Source organism: Candoia aspera, chromosome 4, assembly GCF_035149785.1.
Source record: "Candoia aspera isolate rCanAsp1 chromosome 4, rCanAsp1.hap2, whole genome shotgun sequence".
Taxonomy (NCBI): domain Eukaryota; kingdom Metazoa; phylum Chordata; class Lepidosauria; order Squamata; family Boidae; genus Candoia; species Candoia aspera.
Genome location: NC_086156.1, coordinates 22,987,464 through 23,009,144, shown reverse-complemented (window position 1 = coordinate 23,009,144; position 21,681 = coordinate 22,987,464). Strand labels below are relative to the sequence as shown.

The following is a 21,681-nucleotide window of genomic DNA, read 5'->3' as shown; positions in this document are numbered from 1 at the left end:
CTGCATATGAAATCATATCTCATACTACAAATACGATGAAAACAGGTTTGTTTGTGAAACACATATTTCTATAAGCTCTTATTTATGCAATTGTGGCAAATGCCTTGATATAATGATTAAAATGCAGAACACCGGTTTGCAGAAAAGCAACAACTTTGCAAATTTCTCCACAAAGGGACAGAAATCTGATAAAAGAAAATTCTCAAGATAAAGAGTAACTGGGAATGCTAATGAACTTTTCAACTGCACAGGGGTATGTTTAAATGGATTTTATTCAGGTTTTAAGAACCATCTGGGAGTGGCTGATGGGGACTATCAGAGTTGAGATGGGAGGAGGCAACCACACAGTAGAAACAGTACATTACATCTAGAAGTCAGTTTGGCCTAGTGGTTAAGGCAACAGGCTAGAAACCAGGAGACAGTGAGTTCTAGTCCCGCCTTAGGCATGAAAGCCGGCTGGGTGATCTTGGGCCAGTCACTCTCTCTCAGCCCAGCTCACCTCACAGGGTTGTTGTTGTGGGGAAAATAGGAGGAGGAAGGAGTATTAGGTAGGTTCACCGCCTTGAAAATAAAAATAATAAAGGCGGGATAGAAAATAAAATAAAACAAATAAATAAATAAGTCCCAATAGGTCTTGGAGGATCAATAAAGTATCTTAGAAGGACCTGACCTAACTTTCTTACTTGGTCTTTCTCCTCTGCCTTGCCCTCTGCCTTCCCTGTTGTTTTTATCACCTGGCTGTCAGAAAGCAAAATGTGGTCCTCCTCATCTTCCTCACAATCACCATGTGCCCTACTGGTCCCTCACATTATATGTCAGGATATAGAACTAAGAACCATGCTGAGATAAGAAGCTGAAGCTCTAGTGTTTATTGTTCTACTCTACTAGACAGAATCCTGCTAAACTGAAGAGACACTAGCAAATTTTACTAGAAAAATCCCAGAAACCTAAGGTGGGTCTTTTCTGATCTTCTTGGCTGGAAGCCCAAGGAATTCTAAACTGCGCATGCGCTTCTCCCCCTGGAGAGGGCCCCCCTCCTCTTCATCAGCAATCTCCATAACATTATAACAACATCAGCTAAAATCATTTTTGAAGTGTTGCTTTGATGCATTTATTTGTAATTTTAAAGCATTTACATTCGTTACCACCTCAACAGGAAAACTAATAATATATTATTCCCATTTTGCTATTAGTTCAAGTATAGAAGAAAAAAAAACAAAACAGGTAAGTTTTCCCATGGGGCTAAAAGTGGGAGGAGGAGACAGATATTTAATACAGCCCTAGAACATCCTTCCAAACTTGTACCTTTCAGATTTGTTGGGATTGCAATTTCCAGAATTCTCACCCAGCATGGCCTTTGAGAATCTTGAGAGTTGCAGTCCCAACACAGCACATCCGGTTGGAGAAGGCTGTGCAGAAAATATTAAACACCTGGTTCACTTTGTATATCTGAGGGAGAAATACTTAAATGAAAAAGTTTGACCTAACAAAATGGCTTCAAAGATGCTCCACTGCTTAGCCAAAAGCTTGAAAATATAAAAATACAAGTAGCTTACTAAGAGGCTGAAACTGCAACTCAGGGCTTGTTTACTGGAAAAGAGGAATTCAGCCTGTTACTCAAGGGTTGCTGACTAAACAAATCAAAGGCTAAAAATACAAGGGTGCTATGAAAATAGGTTCAAGTGGGCTCTGATGTTAAGGGATGCTTTGCCTTTTTCCTGTAAATAAGATTACTATATAAGCTTTGCCTCATCCCTCTCTCAGTGGATAGAACTTTACATTCTGTCTCCTGTGCTGCTCAATAAACTTGGCTCAAGCAGATTGTATGGTATCCACTTGTCAATTGGGTGGGGGATTTTCCCCTTCCTATCGCAGATCAAATCATCAGCCCGTGCAGAAGAAATGAAAGACATACAACACATTTAGTTTTCCTGAGTACCCAAATATCTTCTGAGTAAGATAATGTATTTTTAGGATGGATGAATAAATTTTGTGTGTGTGCATCTAAGAAAGAGAACTGTGCATTTTTGCTTCTTTCTATTACTGACTAATGTGCATGTCTTGTTTTAGCAAAAGCTATTCAGAGATTTCCTTCCCTTTGAAATGATCATGTAAAAAACCAATCTGTATCCAAAATGTACTTCTATTGTTGAATTCTGACTATAAAACTCTATTTCAACAAATCAACTAAGTGAATGCTCATTTGTAATCTTAAAAAGTACCTGTTATAAAATCACAGATGGAAACAATATTCCTTTTTTTCCATGAAAAACAAAATCTTAAAGTACCATATAACAGCTCCTTAAATTTTGCCATCTTATATTTTCTTTTTTTTTCCTAGCAATTTTTAAACAAACTATTAAAACAAAATTGGGTAGAGCGCGGCATTACAGTATTATGGTACATGCATTCTGTCTTTTAATGGCATATTCTTAATTCAATGAGGCAGGCCAAAATGCTGAATAAATAACTAGGATTCCTTACTGTAGGTTGAGCAAAAACTAAGTAAGTATGAGCTTATTAATTATATACCAAAATAACATATACTTGTAATGAGAATCATAAAAACTTGCAAAAGCCCTTGAAGGCTTCTGTATGTTAATATGTTGAAATATTATTATTTTATCCAGCAGAGCCTGTGGAGCTCCTTTTAACAGTAAGTTGGAGTGCTACTTAACTGATGTTATAGTATAGGCCATAATATGTTTGCTTTCAGAATAATTCTGATTATCTGGTTTTTGTACAATGCAATCCTGTATCTGTTTTCCTAGGAGTAAAATTTTCTGTTCAATAGGACCTATATCCCAATCTGTTACCCTCCACAGGATTGGATTACTAAATCCATGCTAGTTGAAGTTCTGGAAACTTTAATTTAATGTAACTGGAGGATACCAGGTCAGGGAAGGCTGTTATCTATTTCTTTGCCTTTCACCTCCAGGATAGGGGTAAGCATTAATCTATTCTAGACCAAAAAGTGATACTTATTTTAATATATACAACTAGTTCGCTTTCAAAAACAAAGTTCCAGAATCCCCGTCAAGTATAATTCATTTATCCAATTAATTCAAAGATCTGCATTTCAGCCATATCATATGGGAAGACTTTCTTTTTTATGCAAAGTAACTTAATTGTACTAGCATAATGTATATAATTGCCAATAGTTCTGTTCCTACACAACAGAACTATTGGCACACTGACACAACAGTCAGTGAGGGAAAGGGTAACTGAAAGTCTCTTAGCTAGTCTTAGGAAAGAACAATATGGCTCATCAATGCAGGTAAAAAATTTTCCTCATTTTCCTCATTTATGTTCTTTTTCAAATGTTTCAGATAAAAGTCATTTCCCAGTTTTTCCTATTTCTTTTGTAGGGCTGGAAAGCTGCTTGTTAAAGTCACAGTATAGGAAGCTTCAAAACATCACTAAGTTACATATTAAATTGTAGAAAAAAGAATCCCAACAATATCTGACATAGGTTTCCTATACTAATAGAATTAACCACCACCAATTTGTTTAATTTTAATGAATATTGCTTGAGAAAATAATTCCTTTATGAAAAACTTAATTTTAGAACATACAATGTTCTTAAATATGTCTCCATCTAATAATTCAATCTTGTTCTAGATGGGAATTACGGGACTTGTAATGGACCATATTTGGAGGTCATCAGATTAAAGAAGGCTGGTCTATGAAAATATATACACAGGACTTAATGCTAAACAAGAAAGCAATCAAAGTAATCATAGGAGGAAAGTATTGCAGGCAGCAGCCACAAGCATCATGCTGCAAGCTTCTTTAGGGCATGAGTACAATATTGTGACACATGGAGAACAGGGGTAGGGGATGTACTGCAACACTGTCACTCTCATCCTCCTCCACCCCTTTCGCCCTGCTTGACCTAAGCTTAATCCATCATTTGAATTTTTCCAGAATAAATAAAACTGATTTCAATGATTCTGGGAAAACTAGAATGAAGTTTACTTTAAGGAGATGACAATGCTAGAGAAAATCATTTCAGTATTTATGAGCGTACAGGGACACAGAAACAAGATACAGATGGCACAAAACTTGTAGTAAGAACTGTCCCAAGCTTAACTTTGCTTCAGAAATTTCATAAAAATTATTCAGACAAAGCAAAATGACCTCTTAATAATCAGGCTATGGATGACTTGCAAAGCAGGAGTAATATATTCTATCCATTTTATTTTTCAGGAACATCTAAAAATATAGCGCTTGTGTGATGGGCAATAGTGTACAATATTGAACTTTCTAAGAATACCAGATCTCTGACATTTTCATCAGTCTGCTGCAAAGAAAAGAAAAATGCAGAACAGTGCATGTTCACTACTAAATATTCCTCTGTATGTTAAAGATAACAGCTATATTATTGGGTATAACATTTGAATCATTATATTTGAAAGTTGGGATTTAAAATATTGATTGATTACTGGCCATCAAGTTGGTGTCAACTCTCAGTTACCACACAGACAGATTTTCTTCCAGAATGATCTGTTCAAAACCTGGCCCTTCAGGTTTTCTCGTGGTGCACCCATCGCCATTGTAATTGAGTCCATCTACCTTGCTGCTGGTTATCTTTTTCTTCTCTTTCCTTCCACCTTTCACAGCATTATGGACTTCTCAAGGGAGTTGTGTCTTTGCATAATGGATCCAAAATACGATAATTTTTGCTCCATCATTTGTGCTTTGAGTGAGAAGTCTGGATTGATTTATTCTAGGATCCATTTGCTTTCTTCGCTATCCATGGTATTCTCAAGAGTCTTCTCCAGCACCAAAGTTCAAAAGTGTCAATAATCCTGCTTCTTCAAAGTCCAACTTTTGCTTCCACAGAGTATCACAGGGAAAATCTATCTTTGTAGATATAGATGTGTCATGGCATCTGAATATATTTTCCACGGACTTCATTGCTACCCTACCAAGTAGGGTTTTTTTTTAATCCGTTCAATTATGTCCAATTCTTAGGGACTGCCTGGACAAGTCCCTGCAATTTTCTTGGAAAGGTTTTTCAGAAGTGGTTTGCCATTGCCTTCTTCCTAAGGCTGAGAGAAAGTGACTGGCCCAAGGTCACCCAGCCGGCTTTGTGCTTAAGGCAAGACTAGAACTCATAGTCTCCCAATTTTTAGCCTGATGCCTTAACCACTACACCAAACTGGCTCAAAATCAACAATACAAACAACCAAGGCAGGACTAGAACTCAAGGTCTCCTGGTTTCTAGCCTGATGCCTTAACCACTACACCAAACTGGCTCTCACCAAGTAGTAGTCTGTGTCATATTTCTTGACTGCTGATTCCTTTACTATTGATAAAATTGTAGGAGGACAGCCATGTTAGTCTATGGTGGCAAAAAATCAGGAATCTAGTAGCACCTTTTCTGAATAACTAGTTTTGTTAAAAGTCATACTATCCACCTTTTCAATATAAATGTATAAAATATACTATATATTCAATATAAAATATACTATCACTGGATTTTTTTCTAAAAAGAAAAAGAACATTCAGTACAATTCTATTTGTAATGTTGTACTTAACACTGCAGACCAGAGTTGAGAAAGCAAAGAATTAAATCTACCCACCCCATTTTGAACCTCACTTGGAAATTTAGTCATTCTTCCTCTTCCTAAATTACTTCAGAGTACTGTTCTGTCATAAAAAGGAGGGAGAAGCCAATCACAGATTGTACCTTGAGCACTCAGGAGGAAAAGTGTGATACAAACATAGTAAGTTAGTCAATAAATAAATGAAGTTCTACTAAAAGCAAAGAGGAGGTTGACAGCTATATTATAAGTGATCAATGTGGATGAGATGACAGGGTATATTTCTTCATTTCTGAGCAGCAAAGTTGACTCCTTGTTACAAATTTTCTGGTCTAAAGGGGATTCACAGTCTAACAACCCAAAAAGGTCATTTTCTCAAGAGAATTTTTCAATGCTATGCTATCACAAGAGAGAATATTTCTGCCAGCTTGCTTTTTTTTCCAGCATTCAACTTTACAGTATCTTAAAATTCTATTAATGATGAAATTAAACCAATTTTAACCCATTAGGATGGAGTGTCTACCAGATACAAAGTCATTTTTTAAAAATAGATGAAAAATTGCTGAATGCAGTTTCAGTGTTTTCTCTAACTTGCCAAGGAGAGGGAACAGAGATTTCCCTCTCCTTGAGGCTAAAGAAATCCAAACAAAAGTTTAAAAAAAAAAATTAGGCAGATCATTGTAATTAAAGGGACATGGCTAAATCTCTCTGTTCTACATATTCATATCCTCATTAATGTAACCTAGGCTTAGTTCAGAGGCATACACGAGGGAGGTAGAGTGGAGCAAATTATCCAAATAGCATCACACCATTGTAATGCAAGCCCCATCCCTTTTGTATATGTGTCATGACATCACACACATGCAGGAAAGGAGCAGAGCTTATGATACAATGGCACTATGCTGCTTTCATCCTTCTGACAAAAGGCTCCAATCCTGCAGACATCTTGGCTTAGTTCTTTGTACATTGTGTTGAAATTTGCTATAACTACAATGTTTGCAGTATAAAATCAGTATCTGAAGTTTTTGTGACTAAAGGTAAGAACAGATTCTAAGAAGAAGATAGGAAGAGCAGGTATAATGCAATAAATTAGAATCACTACAGTTTGCATTCAAACATAATATTTGAGAAAGGGGCATCACATTAAAAAGAGAAAAAGCCCTTTATGCAAATCACTATAACAAGATATTTTTTTCTAAGCCATAGAAAGAATTTTTCTCAAAGTAATTGGGATCTAAAACAACTCTCCTATGAAGAGAGGCAACAACTTTTGTGATAGTTAAACTTAGAAAAAAGTAAATGACACATGATAGTTATGTATGAAATTGGATAGTGAAAGTAAAAGGACCTTCCTCTATTCTCTCAAACTACCAGGATCCAGATGTCACCCAATAATAATGGTGGAGATTCGGAACAAATAAAAGGAAATATTCCTTAATCATATCAAAAATGTGAGCTTATTATCAAGCAATGTACCAGGGCCTCTTACAGCACCACTGAACACTGTCAGTTATTAAAGAGAAATAATGTGTTCTGGACATTAAAAAAAGCGATACTTAATAACTAATCAATACAATTTGTTAAATAGTATTTGAGGCTAATTGCTTACAGGCAATCAAAACACTTGGTATTCAATAATTAAATTAAGCACTTTACATGCTAACATAAAAATCTTAAGCTGTTAACAATCTATAGGGAATTTAAGACATGCAATGAGAGAAAGGCAAAGAGTTCAAAGAGAGGTGGGGGAAGTAAGATTGAGAAGCAATCTATTCATTTAGTTCAACTATAGACAGAGAAAACAAAAATAAAACTAAATATTCCTGCTACAGCAAAGAAGGCAAGTGTCTCTGTTTTTATTTTTTAAATGTAGCATTGACATCCACATGCTAAAGGGGTGCACTGGACACAGCTTAGCCTGAGAACAAAGAATATAGAAGTTATTTCCCCAGTTTATACCTGGGGGAAGGGTTCCTGGTTGAGGAGAGAAAGAAGCAAAATGAAGGAGAATGACCTTTCTGGCCAGGGTTCTTGCATTGCTGACTTGGGTGTGATGAAAGTTACCTTATTTTGGACAAAAAAAAAAGAAGGGAATATTGCTCAACTGGAATGAGAGGGCCATTTTTTCTATTTTTCTTGGGGAATTTAGCAATTTAAAAGAATTCAGAACCAAATTCTCACTTCAGGATGTAAGAAATCATCAATAAGATATCAAAGAGAAAGAATATATGCTTTTTCCTTCCCGTTTTCTGGACTGAGGGATTTGGGGGCAGGGGAGGACCTTCTTTAGAATTATTGGTGATAATCAGGATCTTGTCAATGACTATACTAACAAAAGTCTTCACTGTAATTATTGGATTTAGCTACAGCAGCAGAACATGATGAACTTAAGCACTTAAAGTGAACATTGTTCCAATATCTCAAAGTTTAGTTTGTTTCCTTCACATTTAGTATCAGAAAATTAAAAGAGGCTGTGGGTATGTGGGCGAGCCTTCCCTTTCACTTAAATACTTGCTGACTACAACTTGCCTTTAAGTAATGTTACAAGTCTTAGTAAGGGGTTGGGAAGCATGCAGAGAGTTCATCATGTAGCAGGAAAGGAATTCTTGCAGAAGCTCACATATATTCTATTAGCCATAAAACTTGACTAAGTTTTAATAATAGAAAGTTTCTCCTGAACTCTGCCAGTGGAGCCTCTCCTTTTAACTGCAGGCTTTCTCTGCTCAAAATGTGTGAGTTTCTTAACAATTCCCCATAGGCATCACACATCCAGTAGCCGAGAGCTCTCCCACCATAGCCAAATATTACCACAATGAGACAAAGTACAACTGAGAAAGTCACGCTACTACCAAGATTTATTTTCCTCAAAGGCTTATTAACTAAAATGTGATTAATCAGTATTTGATCAGCACTGAGGGTTAGGTCTGGTTAGAACTTGCATGAGATCTACTGAGGGAAATCCTAGGACTCTAACCAACACTGGGAAGTCGGAAAAAGTCACACTAATGGTGTAATGAAAACTGCATGGCCAGCTCTCACTTGAAATTGAGCTCAACTTGAAGCAGTCTTACGTTACGTTACATTTCAGAGATTAATTTGTAAAGAAATGTCCACAGCACTGATTTTTTTTTCCTACTAAAAATAATCACAGTACTTTCTGACATGTTTTCCATAGAACCAAGTAAGATGAGAGCCAATTTAGTCTAGTGGTTAAGGCAACGGGCTAGAAACCAGGAGACTGAGAGTTCTAGTCCTGCCTTAGGCCTGAAAGCTGGCTGGGTGACCTTGGGCCAGTCCCTCTCTCTCAGCCCAACTCACCTCACAGGGTTGCTGCTGTGGGGAAATAGGAGGATGAAGGAATATTAGGAATGTTCCCTGCCTTACAAAAATAAAAATAATATTTTATTATTAGGGGGAGATTGGCGGTAATAATATTTTATTATTAGGGGGAAATGTGAATAATAAAATAAATAAATAAACTATAAAAATAATAAAGACAGGATAGAAAATAAATAAGATGAAGTGGAGATGAAACTCAGCAACTATCCAAAATAGTGTTATTCTTCAAAAAAAAGAAAAAACAACCACTGAAGAAAAATTAACATTCTTTCAAAGGAACTAAATAAATGGGGTGGTGGATGGACTTCACAACTTCAAAAGCTTCACAGTCTTGTCGTTTTACAGAACATTTGTTTGAGAGAGAAAGATTTAATTAGAAAGTAGTTCATTGGGTAATATTCATGGCATCAGTCTTATTCCAGAATGGAACTACTTATTTTAATAAAGCTACACATTGCTTTGATAGCTCTAGGATAGCACCATATTCTATTTATCTACTGCAAATCATTGTTGCTTCTGTCTTTTGCTATGTTCTGTAATTTATGAAAATATGTTTGATCACCATGCCAATTAAAATTCAGTTATTTATTTTTATTTATTTTATTTAAAAGTTATTCAACTAACTTTTCTGCTAACATATGCCTGAAATGCATACTCATAATATAACCACTAGCAGAGGACACTTCATAGCACATGGCAGAAGGTACACCAGTTTGTGTTTGCCTGAAATGCATCTGCTGCTCAGTAGTACTTACAAAAAACTGCAGAAACCAGTCCATGTTTCTTCAGTTTTTAGAACAGAAGAGCACAGCACACACATCAAAACAAAGTGGTGAAACCGTAGGACAATTGGAAATGCTAGAAAATCTTGCTTTTTATAATCTACAAAGAATTACACTGCTGTGTTAAAGTCCAGTCTTTATCTGTGATAGAGTTCAGTAAGAAAGTATAAAAAGTAGAATATCCATTCTGTGGTTATGTATGTTCCTTTAACTTATAGTCAGTTGCAGTGAATTTTTAACAGGCCCAGGTCATTCTCATTTCTTTTAAGGATGAACAGTGATATGCTATCATCTGTCAGAAATGTCTTTTTGGATTCTCTATAGGACAAACAGGCAGTACTTTGCACGAAAGAATTAATTGACCCAAGTCTGACATCTTGACTCAAAACAAGGACAAAGTAATATCAGAGCAATTTAACCTCCCGGGACACTCCATTAAAGATCTCAAAGTAGCCATTCTGAACGAAGAAACTTTACCAGCAGAATTGAGCAAGGGTCTCATGAACTCCCATATATCAAAAGGTTTCAGGCTATCTCAGAAGATCTCAACAAACCCAATGTGTTTTTAACACATTACAATTTTAATTGATAAGGTACTTATAATTTGTCTCACCTGTACCTTGTATCTGCATAACCACTCTATCTTTGCCCCATCTTATCCCAGTTTAAATCCTATATCAATTTAGCTACTCCAAGCATCTGATGAAGTAAGCGGTAGTTCCCAAAAGCTCATGTCTTTTAATAACATTTGTTAATCTGAAAAGGCACTACCAGTCTCCTTCTGAAGGGGAAAAGATGATTTAAAGTGTGCTTGGGCAAACACATAGCACCTATTAACACCTCTTTAAACAAAATATATTTGGGGGGATTGTACTGCAACCGTGGAGGCCGATTGCCTGAACTCAGGATTGCAGCTTCTTTAAAGAGCTGACAGCAGGTGTGAGGTAGTGTGTAAATCAGCTTTTCCCCTTTATATGCAGATTGTTGCATAGCTCAGGCTTCTTTGCTTTTTTATTTTGGTCCTCTTGCAGTTCAACTTCCTGTCCTTGTGACTGAAGATCCTGCTACCAAAAAACAAAACATGTGAACTATGGCCCAGCAGAACAAAAAAGCCACAATTTTCCCAAATAAAAATAATAAAAGCAAGCTGAAAAGCAAAGAAGAAAATAGTAAGGGAAAATTGTGTCAGAATGACAGGTTGGGAAGTGTCATATGAACTGAGAACAAAATAGTAAAGAGATAAAACACCTACATAGATAAATCTTCAGTGCTCATATAAAAATTGTTCATATACTACATGAAATAACTTGAGTAAAAGAAATATTCTTAAACTCAAAGTGGGTTACTAACTTGTAAGTCTGAAGTCCCTAGGTCTTCTCTTCTTATACTTTGAATCTACTATGTAAAGCCTTAATTCACTGGAGCAGATGCAGATGCACACAGAGCAAAAGGAGCAATCCATGTCACTGGCAAATGCCATTCCCTCAATTTACAGCCCCTACAACTTAATTTGATGTGTACTGCAGGTCAGTAAATATTCCATATAATGGTCACACCTAATAGGTATTGCAAAGGGGTCCAAAATTAAATAAAAAAGCAGTGGAGAAAGCAGGCTACCCTAATCCGTACCGTGCTGTAACTCAAATACATCTGAAATCAATCAGCTTGTTCTAACTCATGCACATTCTTAGAACTTTTATAGAAAAATGGCATCTAGTAGACCTGTCACAATGAGTATTTTCTTTTATCATTTTAATCATTTTCTAAACCACTGATCTCACTCATTAAATTCATGTATTCTCAGATCTACAGCCCAATCAACCTGGTAAAATTAGATATAAAATCTTTCACTAGGGAAACTTATTGTTCCCTTGATAAATGGTATCCTTAAGGCTATTACAGCATACAATTTTTGGTATTGAAAATCTTATTAGAAACCCTAGGACAGAATCCCAGGAAATTTCATGGATCCTTTATCAAATAGTTTACTGGAAAAAACACTGTGACCTTCTGTGAAGCAAAGCTGTCTTTGATACAGAATATAATCAGTATATCATTCATGAAATAGGTATCTGGGAGAGGCAAGTAATATATCCAACTGTAATTTTAAGAAAACTTTATAAAATAATATACATTAATGCCTGCCATGAATTACAAGTTTAACTTTTCATATACCACCAGAAATATGAAATAATGTTTAATAATTGTAACTAAAATCGACTTCATTTTATATCTCAACTGAAAAGCCTCAAGCAGCCCAACAGCACAGGATCAAGGGATGAGAAGGGAGGGCCATCTGCTGAACATCAGCAGAACTGCAGGACCCAAAACAACAACTTTGCCCCTGTGAAGAAACTGATTAAGCCTGGCAAGATACTAGCTCAACTAATTTTGTAGCAACACATTATTAAATATAACCATTGCAGATAAAAGAGAAGAAGCCTCTGGCAGTTCCAGACAACCCAGCAATCAACTTAATATATTCATGGCCATAAGCAATCTTCAGAGAACTTTATAAAACCCTATAAAAGCTACTGTTTTGCATATGGATAATGTTTTGTTCACCTAGGAGGGATCTTGGTTGCTCAAAGAGAATTCCATGAAAAATTAAAAGGATAAAACCTAGCATCTGAAATGTCATTCTTGGACAAAGTATTTTTTTAATCAAGATTCCTCTTAATTCCTCCACTCTTAACACTCAATTTCATCACCTTTCTTCAGCCAATCAACAGCCTTCCCGTTTATTTCAGTCCTGAATTCAGCAGGGCTGACCCAAGACATTTTGCTGCTTAAGGCCAAAAACAAACAAACAAAAAAGATGGTGCCTCCTCTGATTCCAAGACAACTTGCTCTATTGGACGTGAAGGTAGAACAGGCCAAATCACATACAGCTTCTCCAACATCTTGTTTCATCATTGTTCAAGCAAACAGCATATGAGATTCTTAATCTCAGTAATCAATCAAGGCCATAGCCTCCCATGAAATGAAACTATTTTCTATCAATGAGTTCTTGAAAGTGGCAGATATAATTTCCTAACAGAAAGGCTATAGTTTCACAATTGTTAGTGACAGACCTCAACAATCACTAAGATGATTAGACAAAGTCAAGTTTGTGCTGTAACTCACCGAATTCCCTCTTGAGCTATTCCCAAGTGGGCTTTCTTTGCCATGATACCAACCCTCTAGAATGCTCTCCACTATGAAATGCTAGAGATACATGGTACTATGTCTTTTGTGCACCTATATAACAACATTCTCTTGCCATGGCTTTCTTTGTATGTATGTCATACATGATTTCCCCCCTTCCCTTATCCTTTTTGATATTAATTTCTATCAACATTTTAAACTGTCTATGCTGTTATGTTTGTATTACATTTTGTTCTTCTAAATACAGAAACCTATATACCTATATATTCTACATATATAAATAGCTTTATATGCAGAATATTCCATTTTTAGTTTTCAATTGAAATGTTCAGAAATCGTGTAATGTAAGGACCTCTGCCATTAACTCCTGTGGTGCCATCTTCCATCAACATAGACAATACTGAGGCAAATTTATATTTCTTCATTTTTTAGGTATATATTCCACCTTTTCTACAGGAACTTCAGATGGCTCACATAGGGGATGAGGGAACGATTGGCACAATTACTCAGTGGTTAATGATGGACTTGAATCTAGGTCTCCATTTTAACCTCTGTATCACACAATGTGTTCAATCTTGTATGTGGCAATGTGCTAGAATGATCGTATCACAGTAAGAAATTATACTTCTACTCTGCTGAATAAATTGGAACATGTTCAAAAGAGGGCAATAAGGATAATACAGATTCTGGAAAAGAGACAATGAAAAGGCAATATAAAAGTCTGTTTCTATTATTTATTGTAATGAACAACAATGATGGAACAATTTTTTCTTTGTTGAGCCAGATGGCAAACCTAAACTCAACAGGTTCAAATTATAGGAATGAAGAATTTGATTAAAATTAAGTATAAATTTCTGATAGAACATTCTTCCTTGGAATCTCCTGAATGCTGTAGCAGACGATTTTTTGCACTGGAAATGGATGAACTAAAAGATATTTGATATTTCAAATTTGTATTTCTGTGGTTCTGAGCGTAATTAGACAAATATAAGTGCACCTACTAAAGGGGATGCCTGCTGAACCTCTGCCTGTCTTTTCCAATCAGCTTCTGCTGAAGGAGGTAATGCTGCCCTAACATTGCCTCAAATGTGATTGCATTAATAAATCACTTTAGATGCAGAGATGCAGCAGAGTGACCTTCCTTAAAAAGAAGCTGCCTATTAAATATATGCTCTAGTGTTTCCTTCTACTATTCATGAGCTAGTCTTAGGAAAGGGCCTTGTGTATAAATACAGAGATTGGGTTCTGAGAATGTGATCATTCTTATTCTGTAAGAATAATCATTCAAAAGGAAAAAGTGGTTGAACTGATTCCCAATCCAAAAAGTGTACAATCGAGCTGAGAATGTGTTTGTGCATTGTGTGTGTGTGTGTGTGTGTGTGTGAGAGAGAGAGAGAGAGAGAGAATAGTAAGCATCCTCTGTAGTGTTTGATTCATTTTCACTGAAAATCCAGGCATTTCAAATGAAGTTTGACTAAATGTCAAGAAAATGTTTGTTAAATCTACACATTTGTCTTAAACATGTACTGGAAGATGCTATCAAATAACTCTAACCATTGTAATATTTAGCCAAAATTTCCTGCAATTACCCATCCATTTATTGTGTCCAAGCCAAGAAAAAAAGTTAGCTTTAATTACCATTACTTAAACACGTTATGAGTTATGGAGCTGGTTCATTTCAGCTAAACATAGTTCAGCTAACCATAATTTAGGTATTGGATATAATGTTAACAGAGCAGTTTTACTGGTTGGTCAGCACACTCTTACTTCAGAGGAGTCCAACTGTTAGAAAGCCCTGCCATATACCATTTGGTTGAAAGGAAATGAGGACACAGAAATGTTTCTTTTCCCATCCTTCCTGGGGCTGTTCTTTTAAACCAAAGAACAGATAAGAAATAGTTATCATACTACCTATTATAGAATATAGGGCCAGTTTGGTCTAGTGGTTAAGGCAACAGACTAGAAACTCTGAGTTCTAGTCCCACCTTAGGCACGAAAGCCAGCAGGGTGACCTTGGGCCAGTCCCTCCCTCTCAGCCCAAGAGCCAATCAGGCATAGTAGGAGAGTTCTAGTCCCGCCTCAGGCCTGAAAGCCAGCTGGGTGACCTTGGCCCAGTCACTCTCTCTCAGCCCAACTCACCTCACAGGGCTGTTGTTGTGGGGAAAATAGGAGGAGGAAGGAGTATTAAGTATGTTCGCCCCCTTGAGTTATTTATAAAAATAATAAAGGCAGGATAAAAATTAAATAAATAAATAAAATACATTCCGTCATGGACAAAGGGTGTGACAGATGTCTGAGGAGGTGCCTTAAGATTCATTGGAACCTCAAACCATTGTTCAGCATCCTCCATATGGGACTTCTGAAATTAGGATTTTCTAATCTCAAAAGATGTTCCTGCATGCTCAGAGAGAGACAAAAATAGCAACTTTGTCCAACAATTGGGGAGTGGGCACTGACCTAACTTATCTCTTGGCCATTATCCAAGAAGCCATAGCCCTCTCATTTACTGTGACTAAGTAGAACTGGAAATAAAACAATCTAGTTTTTTATTTTAAAGCACAGGAGGGGAGAGGAGAAGGAACAGGAAGAGAAGGACCTTGGTTGTATTGGGCAGTGACTCTAGAGTGTAATAATATACTACTAGTTAGCACTTCTATCTGAGTGCAGTTTGTGTAAGATGCTAGTTAATTTCAACCATTTTGCCTAATATTCTATTCTGTGACATACTACTCTTAGGTGTTCAAGTATTTTATATCGCAGTAGTTCAATGTGCATTCAGCACTCATAGTGATCCCAGACATAATCTGAAGGTACTTGTTGAAGCTAAGCAATGTTTTGAGTCTGGTAAGTGCTTGATAAACATGGACATCCACCTTCCTTAATGTTCAGGTTTTTAAACAAAAATTCATTCCATCACATTTTTGCATGCTATACATACTACAGAAGAGCAACTCTTTTCATTTTTGCCAAAGTTCTCATTTTGTGATTTATTAAAATCTGACAAAGATTGCACAAATATTATATTCATACTCATGTATTCTTCTCCCAAACTACATAAGTGTGTGTACTTTTAACACATAACCTTGCCATAGGAAACTGCTCTTTTATACACCTTTTAACATACAGACTTTCTATATATTTTTCTTGGCATGAATCATGTTTCAAAATTCTGAAAAGTATGGATTTTTTCCTCTCTCTCATATTATCAGGAGGTCCAAAATCAAATTATTTAACTGATAAAATTCTTACTTAGCCATGATATGTGACTTTATTATATGCAATTTCGCTAAACAAATAAATAATACTAGATCTACTCATATAAAAAATGCCAAACAGAAATTTGTAGAGAATATGTACATCTTTCTATTTCCATAAATAACTATGAAAAACTCATTAATCCATGACTATTATATTATTGAATGCAGTAACTGACAGAGAGACAAAATGACACATAAATATCCAGTTGGATATTTTTTGTTCACCCAGCTGTGAAATTTCATAAAGGTATTTAAAATATTCATTAGTGCTCTCATATCTAAAGCATAATCATAAGCCTAGTGACATTTCATGGTCAGTTAGGAGAGAACCCCTTAAATATAAAAAGGTATGCATTATACATTAAAAACTACACAGTGTAAAGTATGAAGCAGCCTGTGTTATATAAACATTGGATCCTTTAATGATTCAAATAGAATATCTAAGTTGATGTGAAAATATATAGACCATTCAAATGAAATTTCAAAATACTGCTTAAGTCTCAAAAGTTAAATTTTGAAACTCACAAATAATTATGCCAATGAATCCTTTTTTCATCTACCAAGGTTTTCTAAAATAAATTGAAACAAAATCAGGATAAAGTTTGCAAAACTACAATCTGTTCATGGTGCATTATTGCATAAAGAAAAGTATGTCTAATTCTTTCATATTTTCTGTGGGGAAAAAATACAGATGTTGTGGTATGTATGGAGACACATTTTCAGATCCATTTGACATTTTAAATATCTTGATTTCTGTGTGCAAGCCAACCTCTTATGGGTTTTTCTATCATTCCAAAATATTGACTAACCATCAGACATCTTTTAAATCAGCTTCTGCTTCTTAAAAATGAGAAGGGCAGAAATTTCCTCAAAGGTATTTGAGATAAAACCTCAAGATGACCTAAAGTGAACCTTGAACTGTTTTTAGCCTTTACAAAATTATTGAACACTGTATAGTTATTCATGCTAGCAACAGAAGGCCTTATGTCAATTATCATGCCAAAGTATTAAACTCCTTATGTGTATATGCAGAAGGTGAGTTGCATTAGGTGAGTGAGACTTGCTCCCAGTCTCTGCACCCATGTTCCAAGTTCCTATTAAAAGATTTGAGCACCAAGTTAAGTAATATGAATATATAAATTAAGCATTTTACAGGTATTGTGCTGCTTTTTAAATAACAGCCATTAAGTAGTCTTTATGAAGTCTCAAAGGGGGGGGGGTATGATTTGATAGAAGTTTCCACAGAGCATCCTTTTGATACAGTTCTGCCAACTGGTGCTCTGCTTCTAGGTGCCAAATTGGAGACATGATGTTAACTTGTACTGGCCACTGCTGGCCCTTTACATTCTTCAGTTCACACTTACAAGAGTTTCTGCCAAAGCAAAGCAGTTGGATGAAGCAGCACATCTCAACTCTTGTGGTTGAGAGATTAGAGTTCCACATTGAGATACCACCTTAAAACAAATTGCTTCAATGAGTGTCACTTCACAAAGTCCTAGCTATGAGATGGGGGAGAAACTTGACAAAGATAAGAGAAACCTTAACATACAAGGAGGCTTAAAGAAAATAGCCTTTGATCACTACTGTGTTGGGCAAGTTCTGTTATCTGTTGTACTAATACAGAGAGATATCATCAGGTTAGAGAACATTGGCCTACAGTATCATAAACACAGAACAAATCTTGAAAAAAAGTATGTTTCCAAAACTGGGCTTTTACAGTTTTACATGTCTTCAGAATGACAGAAGTAAAGGTCAGCTAAATCTGAAATAGATGTAATAGAAATAACCACATTCTCTGTTCATCCTTGAGTCCTTGAGATATGGACCTGTTAAATCTCGTTGCAAATTGAATCATATATGCATAGATGATATCCATATTGGGCTACAAATCTAAAAAGTACCAAATGCAATTATTTTCTGAGTATACTATGGAATGCCCATTGTTTATATTATTTGTAGATAACTACTCAGTTGGTATATGCTCACAATGGAATATTTTCATGAAATCAAGTATGTATTTTGAAGTTTTCCATATTTTTAAGCCACCTTTTAATCTTGCAGTTGCCTTATATAGGTTGTTAAATTATTTGTGTGCTTACAAAGTTGTGTTTTCTAGAATTCAAGAAACACATGAACGTGGATATGTGGTAGTTTCCAGAGTCTACACATACTAAACAATATTTTTCAGAGGAGAAAGATAGTAAATTAACTTTATAAAGTAAAACAGTTCTTAAGAGAGAATGCAGTGGAACTGAGAATAAATCATGTCCATTAGCAGATGTTAAATATTCATAGCCTTATTGGACTTTACATGCTTTCCGGTTTTGGTCTTACTGGAGTTCATATAATTTCTACTTTTTTTTAATTCTGAAAGGAAATTTCACTGATACTTAATACCACAAATCATGATTGCATAAGAAATTGCCAAATCAGAATTTAAGCAATTTTAGGTTAAAAGCATGCTATAGGTACTCTTGCTCAAAATGCATTCTACCACTGAACTATATTCTCATAATACCCTGTATTTATTTCCCTTTCTATGCATTCTGCATGGAATAATTTTGATATTTTATCAGTTGCAACATATCATAATATCCCATCTACTTTTTATTGCCACTGAATCCCAACTGTCTTTGTTGTAGCTCATGGTGATTCTGATAGTTCACTGAATAGGTACAGCCTCAACTTTGTAATTCTCCATCCTTTTTGTTCTCTATTTTATCCTTGCTCATTATAATTGCTTCCACCTTATTTTTTTTTCTCCCCAAATAATTTTCATTAATCCAATTTCAAACAGACTTCCACCTTAACTTTTCCGTCAATTGCCAGTCCCCTGAATCTCTTTGATGTCTTTCCCATTATATATTCCTTCAATGTCTCCTCTCCAAAAGATGCATTATGATGGGTGCATCTACAAATTACAATCTAATCAATCTAATTAGGGATTCTAATCTTTAACTGTCATCTAGCAATCACTCCACTTGTAAAGATTATCCACCTATGTCTTCTATTGTTTTATATTAATGCACATACACATATTAATGCCAGATTGGAATGCTGTATTAATCCAATCAATAAATAAATAAATAAATATGAGAGAGAGGGAGAGAGAGAGAGACCCTTCAGAGAGCTCAAATTATTCTACTTAAACATTGGACTTCTGGTTTCTGAACTGTCACTTTGCTTTGAATAGCATTTTACAGCTGTTATTCTATTTTGCTGCAGTTATTCTATTTTGGACATTAAGGCAATCCTTTACTAAGTTATGTGGGAGAAAACCTCCACTGAATTTAAAGGGACTTACTTCTGTGTCAAGATGCAGAGGCAAGCTATCAACTGGTATGGTACTGATAGTCTGTCCTGGTTTTCCAGGGGCAAAATTACTGAATGTTAACTTTGTGAAAAATGTTTGGGGTATTATTTTTAAAGTAAAAAAACTGACTATAGTGTATGGAATAAAGCACCAGAAAGGGGAGCAGAACAGGTAAATTAAGAAAAGAGAGCAGATCTGAAACAGCAAACAGCTTAAATGGCCCTATATTGCTTCTGTATTAATATCAGATCCTCTTATGAAGGTAGGAGGCAGCTGCCTCATTGTCCTTATTCCGCCTCCCTCTGTGTCTTTTTAATAATCCATTCAGCCTTCTATTAGTTCTACTGAACCTTGCTGTCATTCCCTGTGGCCTACATGCTGTTACCTGCTTTTCCTACTTTGGCTGCCCTGGCTTTTGTGCAGGGCTCTGAGAGCATCCTATATCTCAGTTGTAATTCAGTCCCACTCCTGTCTCCCAGCTGCCCACCTTGCTTCCCAACTGATACTCAACTTTCCTGTATTTTTTTCAACGCCTCAGTGCACAGTCCTGCCCCCAATTTTCCATAGCCAAAAGTCACTATTAACTTTTTCTGGGTAACACAAAGCCTGTACAGAATAGAACCACCTACCAAACCCAGGAATCTTTCACTACAGCAATAATCATTTTCTCCCCTCCAAAGCCAACCAACTCCAAGCCTTTCCTTCCCTAAATCTTTGCTGTCCGGTAGCTTCAAAAAGGAGGGGAGGGGATAAACTTTGCAAAACAACCCAAGCAGCTTTTAAAAAGGCATGCAGCCAGATCTAGCACCAGGATCGAATCGCGCGGAAAGAAGCTCCTCCCCCGCAAGCCTACAACAGGCATTCCCTCCGAGTCCGGTCCGTAACCAGAGGTATCTACCCACAGCGTAATTGCACGTTTGTCGCCGGTTCTACATATCCCGAATAGCGTTGACTGAGTAGGTAAGCATAGCAGTTACCGGGGTGGCAGAGCCGTTCTTGCAAAGCGGTCCCCTGAAGATCCCTTTAATGCCACGGTAGTGCCCGTTGCTGAGATGCCTGGAGCTGATCACTAGGTAGCACGCCATGCGGGTCCGGACGCAGTTAAGGACGGGCAAGGGGCTCAGCCCGCGAGGTACTGGCTCTTCGGGGGTGGGCGGGAGAGAAAAGACGGCTGGCTCGTGCAGCGACAGCCGCCACCAGAGCCACCAGGCGCTGCTTCTGCGCCCCGTTGGAGTGGAAGCCCCGACGGCACCGTCACCACCACCCCCCTTTCCCACCCACCCCCTGCCTCTCCCTCTCTCTCATCCAGCGCCTGGACTGCTGCTGCCAGCAGCAGGATGGGTAAAAGGAAGCGGCGGCGGCGGCGGCGGCGGCTGCCAGAGCGCACTGGATGGAGCCCAGAAGCCAGTCCACATGCTGTTTCGCTGGGTAGCTCCGCCGAAGATTCGAGGAAAAGAGCGCGGGCGCACAACTTGGCAGGCTGGGAAGTACGCCGAGCCCCCTCCCTCCCGCTTCCCTCCCACCCCCGCGCTTCTCCCCTCTCTTCCGAGCGCGCCCTAACAAACAACGGACACCCAGAAGGGAAGATCTTGGGAGCAGCGGCTTTCCATGGCTCTTTCTCGCGCCGGTCGAATTCAGCAGCGGCGGGAGAAGTGGAGGAGCCCTCGGCCCCAAAAGTCTCGCGCGCGTCGCTGCCAGCCGTCAGCCAGGGTCCCCCTTGGCTTCACCTTTGGCGCGCACTGGAGCGGAGGAGAGGGAAAGAGGGCGCGCGGGGGCGCTACCCAGGCGTTCATTCCCAACTCCCCTTCCCCAACCACTGCCCATTTGGCATTGTGAAAGGGGCAGCAACCGGTTTAGGATGACAGGCCGAAGTCTCTCCTCTTCCTCCTCTTACGGCGCGGAGGGTTAGGCAGGTGACAAGCCTTCCCCTTAGCAAGGAGGAAGGAATTGTTCTGGGAAACCGCTCCCCCCTCCCCGCACACTCTTGAAAGCTTGGGGAGGAGAGTATATTCAGCGTCGCTCTGCGTTCCCCGGCCTTATTCTTCGGCTTGGAGACTTGCTGTCCTCAAAGTCCTTGGGGTGGGGAAGTCTTCAGTCCTGCAAAAAGAGAGAGAGGGAGAGAGCGCGCGCTTTTACTAAGCAGAGCTAGGTGGAAATGGTCTCCGTTCCGTCCACCTTCCGCAGACAATCGCTCCGCTTCTCCTTCTCGCGTTCCCTTCAGCAGTTCTTTGGGCCGCCCTCCTCGTCCCTTTAATGCTCCCGTTGAAATTCCCCACCCCACAAATAAGCTGAGG

At 37.7% G+C, this 21,681-nt stretch overlaps 1 protein-coding gene across 1 annotated transcript in view; it reads right to left on the bottom strand.

Moving 5' to 3' along the window:
- Positions 1-20,643, bottom strand: part of ZNF804B (zinc finger protein 804B) — a 213,453-nt gene extending 192,810 nt beyond the window's left edge. Inside the window, exon 1 of the mRNA XM_063301926.1 lies at positions 20,365-20,643. Within this exon, the coding sequence (XP_063157996.1) occupies positions 20,365-20,472 (108 nt within the window). The 5' untranslated portion in view covers positions 20,473-20,643. The remainder of the gene's footprint in view (positions 1-20,364) is intronic.
- Between the last annotated feature and the right edge of the window lie 1,038 nt (positions 20,644-21,681).